General features: G+C 47.1%; 1 protein-coding gene across 1 annotated transcript in view; it reads left to right on the forward strand.

Annotated features, from left to right (window-relative positions):
- The window catches only part of itgb5 (integrin, beta 5), a 23508-nt gene extending 11239 nt beyond the window's left edge, over positions 1–12269 (forward strand). Inside the window, exons 10-14 of the mRNA XM_079277253.1 lie at positions 7551–7792; positions 9144–9244; positions 10430–10549; positions 11740–11906; positions 12060–12269. Coding sequence (XP_079133379.1) covers positions 7551–7792; positions 9144–9244; positions 10430–10549; positions 11740–11906; positions 12060–12155 — 726 coding nt within the window. The 3' untranslated portion in view covers positions 12156–12269. The remainder of the gene's footprint in view (positions 1–7550; positions 7793–9143; positions 9245–10429; positions 10550–11739; positions 11907–12059) is intronic.
- The last annotated feature ends 279 nt before the right edge of the window (positions 12270–12548 follow it).

Genomic DNA, 12548 nt, shown 5'->3' on the forward strand with positions numbered 1-12548 from the left:
TTTTTTGTAGCTTGTCTGTTTGAAATACGGCATTCGTTTTGGAAACATGATGCGTTGGACATGAAATCATTGACTCGGCTGTTTTCCAGTGAAGGTGCTCGGGTCTCTCGCCTGCTACGTGGAGTCTGTGGAGAGCGCTGGGTTCCGTGGCTGCGGTTCACAATTAGTGTTTTACGCGTCGTTACTTGAACGCGCAGCAATTAGTGAGTCTGGTCTTCGTTCACGTTTGGCTGGCAGTCAAAAGATCACCGGCAACACCAGACTCATGACTGCAGAGAAATCATACACACCACGGAAAAATACTGCTTTTACTTTATTGGAGCATTCACTGGCAGAGGTCCTTCATTTGGTTTGTGCCACTCGGTCTCCTCATTTAAAGGGCCAGCACAGTGTTTTTAGATAGTTGAATTGATCCCGCCCTAAAGGTCGCGTGAAACCAACGGGAGACTGAGGTCGACGTCAATCAAGCACAGCTTGAGGTCTAATTAGTGAACAAATTGACATCACCTGTGGGGGACGACCGGGGTCGTTAATTATCACCTGTAGCTTTTCACTTTCTCTCTCCACATGAGTAGAACTTTACAGTCTGTAGTTCTATAGTCCAGTTGTACATCGAATGGTGTTTGCGTTTCCCAAATAGTTGTGAATCGGCTCATTTGTGACGGTTTTCATAACTAAGTGGTCTTTGTTGCGATTCGCTCTGCCCAAGTAAGGAGTGTCGTTAATCACAAATATTTTCACCTGTTGCCTTGTGGGCAAAGTATTTAATTTACAATGCTGTGCTAATTATAGTTCCCACTTCAATGGGAATCAGCCTTTAGATGTATTTTGTGACCGACTGAACAAAGCTACCTGAGCAGCACCTGCCTCTCAGACCCCGAGGTAAAACAAACACCGGATGACTCCTCCCTCTCCTCTCTTCTTTGAGACTTGACTGAACTTGAGCGCCGCAGACAAAGACCTCCGGTTTCTCTGGTGAAAACATGGCCGACACGAGCCCACACCCCGGTCCTCTCGCAGCATGTGCACTACTGGAGTTCCTTAGAAACTTACAGGTGTTTTCTTTACACTAATATTCACATGCAGGTCACGTGCACGGCTGTCCCCAGTTTGACACCGGAGGCACAAAAACAATGCATCTTCTTTGGTGGCTCTGCAGCATTAAGGATTTAGATCCTTGAAGCTCGGCAGCTGGCCGTGATTGTTTCACATCACGGCTGCTCGCTCGACGTTCGATGCACGCTGTGCCGTCCACAGTGTGTTGAAGCGGGACGCTGATGAGGAAATAAATAAAGGAGAGCTCCCGAATTCAGCTTGTAAAGGAGGTTTCCACGTAAGCTACTTAGTTCCTAGACTGGCATGCTGAGGCCTGGAGGAAGAGCTAGGAGGTCCTATATAACTGAAAGTATTATTACTTATGTGCAATATTCTTATATGCTAACGATGGATCAAATTATTTACTTTATAGGCTTTTGTCTCCTGCTTACTGTGAGTAATGTCGGTGGATGCTGAGGCGTCCTATGACTGGGAGACGGAGAAGAATCGACAAGTAAACACCGGTTTCACGGCCGGTAATGACTGTTGTCCGTCCAGCATGTGATGTTATCCGCGTAGAAATCTGAAGTCGGAGCTGCTGACGCCTGTATTTGCATCCGATCTGATCCCGCCGCACCCTCATTGAGTTTCAGTGAGATCTGCAGGCCACTCATTTTGAAGGTGGCGTTATTCTTCTGTGACTGGCACACAAACGGAAAGCTAAACAAAGAAGAAGTCGTCTCTCTTTGAAGGCTTTCCGCCCGAGCATCTCTCTGTTTGTTTCTGATGACGAGCGGCTCGGCTCAGCGTGCGAGAGGGAGCGTGTCTTGGCCTGCACGTTTTAATGGGCCACATTTTTTAGCTGTTTTACTCTGACAGAAAGACGCACACACACACACACACACACACACACACACACACACACACACACACACACACACACACACACACACAGACAGACAGGGTGGTAATATTGTTTTAACGGCCCTGTTAAAAAGGAACACATCAGCTAAAAATTGGGGAACAGAAAACAGAGTTGAGTTGAAGTGTAGCGCATGGAATTGGTTTCAAAAGATGTATTAAATGTGTGAATAATATTCTGTTTCACCACATTCCTCTGCCTCAGACTTTTAAAAGCTCATTTTAATGGTTTAAAGGTTTCAAGAAATAGTTTGATGTTCAGAGAAAAACACTCTTCTTTCTTTCTGAGCGTTGGACGATCCACAGCGCGCTCATGTGTGTAGAGCTTTAGCCAGGCGGGGCTTAGCTTAGCTTAGCATCAAAGCTGGAAACGGGCAAAGCTGCAGAGGTGCCCGCCTGCATACTTCGTAACTTTGGAGTGAGCCAGCCTAACTCTTTCCTCCTGCTGCCAGTCTTAATGCTAAGCTAATCACACAGTGGCATTAGCTCCATAGCACACAGGCATGAGAACGGTGTCAATCATTTCATTCGACCCTCGGCGGGAAAAGAAAGCTAATAATTGCGTTTCTATTCCCTTTGTGCTGATAGCAAGGAGCATATTTCTCCATCAACCATAGATTTGTGCATATTAATTCAAGAGTCTGCCCTTCCTCAGATGACATAATCAAGTTCCAGTCCAGTAAATAATACATTTACAAGAGGATTGTCAGTGTTGGTCATGAGCTGGAGAAGATCTCTGCTCCTACAGCGAATGCTTGACTTCTCTGAGCTCCTGGCTGCTGCTGCTGCTGCTGCTGGATGAGCAGCATGCTGCTGCTGTGTGCTTCCAGGCCTCTAAATCTGACAGCACTGTCTGGATGATAAAGATGAACCATGGGCCTCTAATCTCACAACATATTACTCAAATCCTCACAATCTACTGGCTATATCTCTCTTTGATTTTGGTTGGCGTTTGATGATTTCATTTAAAGTTTGCCTATTTTCCCTCCCGGGTAGCGAAGCTTCGGGGGCTGTGAGATTGGAGAGGCAGACAGAAGAGCCACTGTGTGTTGTGTCTCCCTCTTATCGTGTCAGAGCTCGATGTATCCCAGCCCTGAGGGAGGATTCGTAATCTCTCCTCACGAATGACAGAGAATGTGACCGGCAGTGTTTAAACCTTGACCGTGTCCTCCGCCTCAAGTGCACCTACAGAAATGAGAACCAGGAACTGATTTTTATTCATGTGGTCCCGTCTTCTGTGGAAAAATATGAAACTTGTGCCTCGTCAGCAGTCTGGTTGCTCGTCGTTTACAGAAGCCGCTGTCACTCCGGCGGTTTCGCAGGCCTCACTGAGAGGGTTTCTCTGCTGGGTGTTTTTGTGGTTCTTCTTACTGTCATTGAAGGCATCACGTCTGTTTCCATCGCTTTGCCTGGCAGCGAGAGCGCTGCATGTGCAGTTTGAGAGACTGAGATAATAATAGTTTGCTGCAAATGTGCAGGATTCTCTCCACCAGAGTTACAAAAAAAGAAGTGAACCAGACAAACGCGCACACACACACACACACACACACACAACCCTGTCTGAGCCTGTGACCAAACGGTAATCTTACCCCACAGCCCACTGTGTAATTAGCTGGAGTGGTATTCGGTGATATTGTTCTGCTGTCAGAGGCGGAACCTTCTGCCCGTCACAGAGACCACCACAAAAGAGTTCAATGGCGACATATTTGTAGCGCAGACAGAAAGTATGAAAATGTCACATTGTAGCGCTGAATTGAATGTTCAGACGAAGGTGTAAATAGTTATTCACCGGGTTCAAAATGATGTGGAATTGCAGTTTTTCAGTCAAAAACCTTTATATTTTCTCATGGACCTCCAAACCTCCCAAATATCTCCGAGTATCTTTTATTCACAGTCGCCCCTTCGTTCATATTTTTGTAGCAACATTATTTTAAAGGTCGTATGCAGGCATCCCAATAATGTGCTGTAGGATTTCCCACAGGTTACTGACAGGCGGGAAATGAAGCCTTTTTGCCTTCTTCATCTTTTTTTATTTTTTCTACAAATTCCAGCGAACCAGGGGGTGCGCCACAAGTATTTCATAAATTCAGTGCGGCTTTCCATCAGGCTTCAGCTGAGAGCAGAACACAGGCCATGCTTCAGACGGCAACCGGAGATGTGAGAGGATGGAGGGCATGTTTTCTTTACACACACACACACACACGCACGCCGCAGCCTCCGGGACACAGGCATCTCTTTGACCGCCACTGCAGGAAGTGACTGTTTCTCTCTCTTTGCACTAACACCGGGTCCTCCGTTGCAGCCCCTCAGCACGCCGCCACATCATATCAGACGCCGCATTCCTAATGAGGGTTACCGAGTTCGGTGTGACGGCCGAACAACATATCGTACCCTTCTCACTCCGTTTCAAATCTGAAAGGAGCTCAATAGACATTTAGAACATGTGGCTCACAAGGGCAGACACGATGCCCAGCTGCCGTAAAACAACTGCGACCGGGTTTGCAGACATTTGATGGATTACACATCTGTGTCCAGTCCTTCTCACCCCCCCCCCCCCCCCCTCACAAAACATGCAGCGGATAACGCTTCTCTGTGCACTCCATCGCTGCAGACGGGGAATACTTGAACATGCACAAAGGGCCGTTGCTCCCAGATGTCAGATGCAATTTGCTCTGGGAACATTTTGCTTCTTTTGAATGCCTTCATGAAAAGGGGCTTCAGCTTCAGTTTTTTTAGAGCCCGAGCTCTCGCTGTCTGGCACATTTGCGTGATGCAACTATGCGTCTCAAAATAACCCAACAGCTCATTTCCTTTTTATATCATCTCCAAATATTTACACAAGGCTGTTAAAATGTCATGTTGAAATCCAGCATGTCTCCAGGCAGAAGATGTGGGAATGCATTCAGATGCAGGCGGTCTCTGTGCTGGTTTAGTGAAAAATATTTAGCTGATCCCATAGTTGTGCCCTGTGGGGGGGGCTGATGCTTCACTAGCTGGGGATGTGAAGGAGGAAGAGTAATCTCAGATCTTTGTAGTTAACTTCCTCTAAAGCGATTCCTCTTTAAACTCTTTGAATTATTAAGCTTTTTGCAATTTGTTTTTGAATTGGATATCTATTTTCAGCAATGTTTTTGCGATTCATTTCAGTTTTCAGCATTCCAACGCATTTTCAGCAGGAAATGCTTTTTCTAGTTATGCATGTTTTCTTCTGTGAATAATCTCCTGAAATTAAAGAATCGTTGTGTTTTCGTAGAGCTTTATTACTGCAGCTTTGAAGTTGCATTGGAGAACAGGCAACTTCTTCCCAAACTAAAGAAGTGAATCCCTCACACGAACATGGAGACTAGGGAGCGTTTGAAGACAGCAGACCTGGTAGCAGCTCGTCAGGACTTGTTGAACAATGAGCCGATGTCAAAGCAGCTGCTTTCACTGCTTTCATCCTCCCAAAACTCTCACCGGACGAGAATAAAAGACGGCTTCTCGCCCTCCTAATGCTCGAGCAGTGGTGTCATTTAAGGACACGTTCCCAGTGTTGGTACGATGACTCGGCCTCATGCCACTCGTCATGCCAGCCTCCACTGACCGAGGTTTGGGGAGCGGTGCTCCGGGCTCTGAAAAAAAAAAAAGAACCAAGAAAGGAGAAGCGTCGATACAAAGAATCCACCGCACGTCTGTGGGTCCATGCAGTGTGTTGCACAACCCTGACCACTAGGCTGATGATCAACACTGGGTGGAGAAGTCTCCGTGACCTCTTTGAGGATCTGGGTTTAATCGGCTGCTCTTCTTCCTCGCTGTGTCTGGCGTTGAGTGACGAGCAGATTGTGCATGTTGGACAGAAGGAGAAGTGATTTCACTCCTCCGTCAGATCGTAACTCTGTCCTCACCGTGTTCACATGGAGAGGGTTTAGAACATGCAATGTGGCAGTTATTTGAAAAGTAACCGGTTTCCTTTATTGTTTTAAAAAAACACGGGACTTCATGCAGCAAGAGTTTAAGAGATACCCAAGCTTTAAATTCAAGCAGTGTAAAAAGAAAACGCATGACTATCATGTAATCAAATTTGGATTATTATATGTTGAGTATTGTATTGATTGGATTAATAAAGAAATACTGGTCCAATTAAGAAACCCTTGGATGATGTTGCGCACGTTCAGCTTCTCAATGGATTACATTCTGCTCTTCGATGCTCTTTTAGTTTTTTCCTGTAATGACGTTCTGGAGAATCACATGTTTGTGATCACAATTCATGATCAAGTGGGATTCATTATCAAGAACACCTGATTAAGAGCAGATTTGGACAGTTAAAAATGTTTGGTGCATCTGGAGTTGACTTATTTTCTCTTTACACGGAAAATTCAGAGAATGTTGCTGCATGAGGTCCTCTTCAACATACCTTATTAATGCTATGATAACAGTAAGACATTTTATTTGTATAACGCTTTAAGGGTACTCTAAGGCACTTTACATCGTCAAAACTGAAAACGTAAAAGCAATAACTGTTAAAACAAAGCAGATAAATGACGTAACAGTTCCCACAACACTGGTTTTCTAGTTTTCACGATAGTTCCCGTGTTGAAGCCACGTGCTGCTTTGTTTACTGCTCAGATCCAGTTCGGTGGTTCTGTTCGAACGGTTCTAACCGGCCGTCTCATCAGCAGCTTGTACGTCTGACTCGTCCCAGTGCTGATGTGTATTCCTGCTATTGTTCTGCATATTTCTTCTGACACAAACCATGAATTCTTGGCTTTGACCCGGCTGCACCCCGTGTTGATAACGAGCGTCTCCTTTCTGTCCGCTTCCTTATCGTCTGAGACGGCGGCTTGCTGAATGTGGTCTTTGCGGAGGGTCGTGGAACCACTAGGTGTGAAATAAGCTCGTCAAGCGCCGCGGCCCCCATTACAGCGGCTGTCCTCCCTCCATCAAGGGTTCCTCTCGGAGCGGTCGCGAGACAAATCGCAGTTCAAACAAGACCGGGTGGTTCACCGCTTTCTCCAGAAGACTTGCCTCCTGTTGGATTTGTTCCAGTGCAGATAACAAGTTAATGAGTGTTGCACAAAGGGGGGGGGGGGCAGTTTAGACGTGGAGGAGCTCAGCGCTGTAGAGCTCCAGCTGCTCCAGCTGCTGTGAAGGAAGGTCACACTGTTCTCTCAGCAAGAGGGAACTGAGAGCCAGACTCTCGAGTGTGTGAGTGCATGTGCGTGCATTATATATGGCCCAGTATATCTGGACAACCTTGTCATTTCGTGTATTTAAAGTCTTTTTTTCATGTTTGTGTTAAGGTCTTGACTTTGCTTTTAAAAATATAAAGGATGCCCCGCCATGAGTTTCTGTTCTGACTTTAGGAATGATTAAAGGGCCACGACCAGGAGACCTGATCTGGTAAATCTGGTGGAAAACCAGATGTTATAAACCTTTCCCAGAACATTTATAGCAAAAGAGTTTGTCCAGCATCAGCTTCATCCACACAGCTGCCAACAGCTGGCAGCAGCTCTCTGCTGGCGCTGGATCGGCGACTGTTGATGCGTTCGTAGCTTTCTTTGTGGGAAGTCGCACAAAGTACCTGCTCAGATCGTGACCGCCGCTGACTTCCTCTCTGCTCCCCTCTCGTCCCAGGTCACGGAGAATGTCACTGCGGCGAGTGTAAATGCCACGCCGGCTACATCGGCGACAACTGCAACTGCTCCACAGAGACGTCGTCCTGCGTCGCCGACGACGGGCAGATGTGCAGCGGCCGGGGCGGCTGCGCGTGCGGCCGCTGCCAGTGCACCGAGCCGGGGGCCTTTGGGGACACCTGTGAGAAATGCCCCACCTGCCCCGACGCCTGCGGCACCAAAAGGTAACGGCACGCCGCACGGTAACGAGCACAAAAAACGCATTTGTTGGAGGAAGCGGATGGGTTTATTACATGAGGGGGAAAAAAAGTTCGACAATCTACAGCGATGAGACGAAGAAGGTCAAAGCATCAAACACAAGAAGACCAGAACTAGAGTCAACCCCCCCCCCCTCACATAACTCACTCACGTCTGGGGATTATCTAAGCTTTGATGAGCAAGTCATAAGAGAGTCGTCCGGATAACTCTCATGCCATTTGTGACCCTGAGACATGAAGCTGTCTTCAGTGAGCGTGGCTCTTTGGGGTCGGGGGTCAAACGCCTATCGGACGTCTGGTAAAGAGACGAGGCCGAGTGACTGCTGTGTTCTCTCAACGGGGCTGCGTACCAACACATGGCTCCGGTTTTCCAAGTCGACGGCAGTCTTTACGGAACAACCTTTCACCTTTTGACCCGACTTGATTTTTGGAGAACGGGTCATCAATGGATCAAGTCATCAACGTTACGACCCGTTAGATGGCATTTGAAAGAGGAGCTGAGGCCTTGCAGAGGCGTGCGTAACTGTAAATGTCTCGAGCTATTGGTGTATTTCTGCTTGATTTCTAGTGTGTTACCTCCACCGTGGGGTTTGTGTTCTACTTCAGCATCTTTAGTGAGCAGGCTTTCAAAAGAGACGGATGTATAACGGTCATGAAGGGAGGATTTATTGCATGACATGTTGTTTCAGACTGAATATGTTTTAAATGGATTTAATACACCGACAACTCGGTGGCGAATTCGCAAGAGAATTGCGCAACTTTTGCCACTTTTTGCATATATTTAAAGGAGGTAATACGCAGACATTTGGCACAAAATCGACCCCTTTCTATGCAAATGAGCTTCACTGCAAAAACGGTACAATTAGCGCAATTATAACGGGTGTCTCCTTTATGATGCTGTCAACGGCCGCGACCCTCAGTGTGTGATATGCAAGGAGAGAGGAGTGTTGGACGTCTCTTTATCTCGAGCATCAACTAAATAATGATTTTGAAACGTATGTTTTTACAAACTTGATGCTGTAAAATGTCACCGAAACCCAAAAGTGACCGTAGCAGCGCCGCTAACTGATGAAGTCAAATCCCCGGCTGCAGTTTGTTTGTTTCTTCGCGGTTCGCCTGCTGACGGTCTGCTGCAGAGACACTTGCAGTGTTTTAATAAGGGAGCGCCGTGGGGTGTTTCTGACAGCTGACATACCCGGAGTCGGCCCGGTGTCGAGTCGTGCTCTCCGAGTGCTTTCAAGCTCGTGAATAAAGATGAAAGGAGGCATTTGAAAAAGATACTCTGCTTTTCCATTAAACTTGCTCTCCTCCGCTTCAGGGAGTGTATCGAGTGCCGGCTTTTCGACTCCGGACGGCTCGCAGACAACCAGACCTGCCAGCGCCTGTGCAAGGACGAAATCATCACTGTGGAGACCCTCGGTGAGTACACACACACACACACACACGCACGCACGCAGCCATATTTTGCCATATTTTATTTTAAATATGTAAGTATGTCCCGGTGTTTTTGGTATTATGCGGCAGGTGTCATTCTGGGCCTCTCGCAGCTCCACAGCCAGCATCGACTCCAGTACAAACCCCCCTCGTGTGGTTTCAAAGAGCTCAAGTACAAAGTCCCTCCATGCTTCTTCTCTGTCAGCAGAATCCTCCCACTAGACAAACAGGCAGGAAGGTGGAGTTTATAGCTCGCTGTGACTGCAATGGAGTGCTTCTCTCTGCTTTGTTGTTTTTGCGTCCCTCGCAGCCTGGAGGCAAATAGTCCGGAGACGTTGAGGAATGCATTACTAAGCGCACAGTGATTTATGGTCTTTGTGGCAGAGCGAGGGTTGCGTGTTCAGCTACAGAGATTATTATTCAGACCGATCCATATTGGCCCAGCGTGGCCCTGACCCAGATCCGACGGGTTTCGCAGCGTTCCCCCCCCCCCCCCCCGCTAGCTCAGCCTTAATGGACTCCACATGTTCATTCCAGATACTTGGTGCATGGAATAGAGGAGGGCGGGGCTGACGGGGAGATGGTGGACCGGGGCAGCATGACCTCACTCTCTCCCGTGTGAGCTTTTTTGGATGATGACGATGGACTGGAAAGCGAGGGCACGCACGTATCGTTCAGAGCGTCTCACTTGTCATTTCACAGCGGAGAAATTCCGTCGATGTGGTGATTTGTCCCTCAGTGTCAGATTCCTCTTCCGTGTTGCCTCACCCGCCTCCCTTCGTCTCTCTCTCTTTCTTCCTGAATCTGAAGACAAACCTCGATGGATAACAATGATGTAATACGACAATAATTCCTTCAGAACACGGGTAGACGGTGAGCTCATGCTGAATGAAGAATCAACAGAACTGATCTTTTTTTGATGAGAAGAATATTTTCCCGAAATGAAAGTAAAGAAGCTTGAAGTGGATAAAAAAAACAAGTTGATAAAAGTTAATTTTAATCAAGTAACTCATTGTTTTCTCCATGTTCTTTTACGTCCTTCTGTGATTCATGTATGTGAAACAATTTAAAGACGATCGTCACTGATCCAACGTGAGCTCGATGCAGAATTCTCCTCCTCGGCGTTTCTTTCTGTGACTGATTGAAGAGTTTCTCTGTTTTCCCTTCCAGACACGGAGGACCCCGGCGCTGTGCTTTGTCTGTACAAGACAGACAACGATTGTGTCATGAAGTTCACGTATTCTGAGCACGCCAGCGGGCAATCCATCCTCACAGCCCTGAACGAGCCAGGTCAGCGCCCCACAACAACAACTGACTACGTATTCTCTGCTGCTGTTAACCTGCTGAGATCTGAGTGCCGGCGGGTTGTATTTATGGTGCATGAATCAACAAAAATCATACTTTTTTCCTTCTAAAAATTGAAAGGGAATAAAACATTCCGTTGTGCAACCCTGTGTTCTAAATGAACCTTGAACACCACAACTGTTAAATGTTAACGATCTTTGCTTTTAACTTTACGTCAGATTGTTTTTTCCCATGTTGGCTTTGAACCCGTCACTTCATAGCGCAGACTCCGACTTCTTTGACTGACTTCAACAACTACTTATCTGCGTTACTTTCCCAATATCTGCTACGGATTCATATCAATATTCAATGGAAAATATGGTAAAGATTCAGATTTTTCTGTGTAGTTTGTTACATGATACAACGCTGATGCATTTGATGATTAAGTGCAAACTTAAAGGCACAATGAGTTGCACAAAGAACAACAGACATTAATGCAAGAACCAGAAATACAAACAGATTCGTTCTTAAGCGGCTTCTACGAGTGAGAACTTTTAGGAGAACTTGTGACATTTACCAAAGTTCTCGTATTTCAAATCTCTTAATGAAGGAACGAGTGTCATGTGACGTTAGACGTAACACACGGCTGCGTTTACTCCGGTCATTTACACGGTTAGCGGAAGTTCTGAGCTGACTGATGAGTCCAACGTACAATAACAAGTCAGAGAAAGTTATTATAAAAATATACCAAAATGTAAATAATCCCTCTGTCATAACTTATGACCCTCCAGAAGTGTGAGGTCGTGTCTGTGTCGCCCTCTGCTTGGTTTTACTTACTTTACTGTGTTTGGGCGTCAACCTCTATAAAAACGTAGCAACAAGTGCCAGATCGTAAGAAAGAGGAAGCTACGAAAATGGTGGACACGGCGTGAAAATAAAAGCAAATATTGCGAGAAAGCTGGTTCTGAAACGAGAGTGGTGAGCACCCTAAACTGCAAACTGCAAACCCAACTCCTTCTACCTTCATGAACTCTCTTAACTCAGCGAGGGACTTTTAGATTCGGATTCCACACACAAAACACCATGAAAGGATATTCGTGGCTTATTTTTGTTGCTTTGACCGTCATTGCGTTCGGCGCTGCTGACATTGTTCTCACCGGTGATTGGAGCTGAATCTAACTCTCTTCCTGACTCAGAGTGCGGCGGTGGACCGGACGCTCTGATGGTGCTGCTGGCCGTGGTCGGCAGCATCCTGCTGGTGGGAGTGGTGCTGCTCGCCGTCTGGAAGCTGGTGATCACAGTTCATGACCGGAGAGAGTTTGCACACTTCCAGAACGCACGCTCACGAGCCCGATACGAGATGGTAAGCGCTTTCCTCCGTCGGCTAATCGCACTTCATTTTCACAGCTGACGGGCAGAACTTGCGCTGTACTGTCCTGTGATCTTCCCCTTCTCTGCTTTACATACAAAAGCCTCCCTTTCTGATCAGAACTCTTTCTCTCTCGCACGCCTCCAGGCCTCCAACCCTCTGTACAAGCAGCCCGTGTCGACACATTTGGTGGAAACAGATTTCAACACGTATGAGAAGTCCTTCAACGGAGGGGTCCACTGATCCCTCAGCACGGGGCGCGGCAGGACCGGTCCGACCAACAGATCGCTGCAGGACGGAGGCGGACTGAACACACTCGATTCACACCTGATAGAAGAAGTGGAATGAACTGGACGGGGGGGGGGGGGGGGGGGTCTGTGGCCTTTTTTAAAAAATCTTTACGCAGGAGACTCACGCCTACCACAGAGATGATGAGAGAGAGAGAGAGAGAGAGAGAGAGAGAGAGAGAGAGAGAGAGAGAGAGAGAGAGAGAGAGAGAGAGAGAGAGAGAGAGAGAGAGAGAGAGAGAGAGAGAGAGAGAGAGAGAGAGAGAGAGAGAGAGAGAGAGAGAGAGAGAGAGAGAGAGAGAGAGAGAGAGAGAGAGAGAGAGAGAGATAAACCAACTCTCTCCAACCA

This window comes from Melanostigma gelatinosum, assembly GCF_949748355.1.
Source record: "Melanostigma gelatinosum genome assembly, chromosome: 10".
Lineage (NCBI taxonomy): Eukaryota > Metazoa > Chordata > Actinopteri > Perciformes > Zoarcidae > Melanostigma > Melanostigma gelatinosum.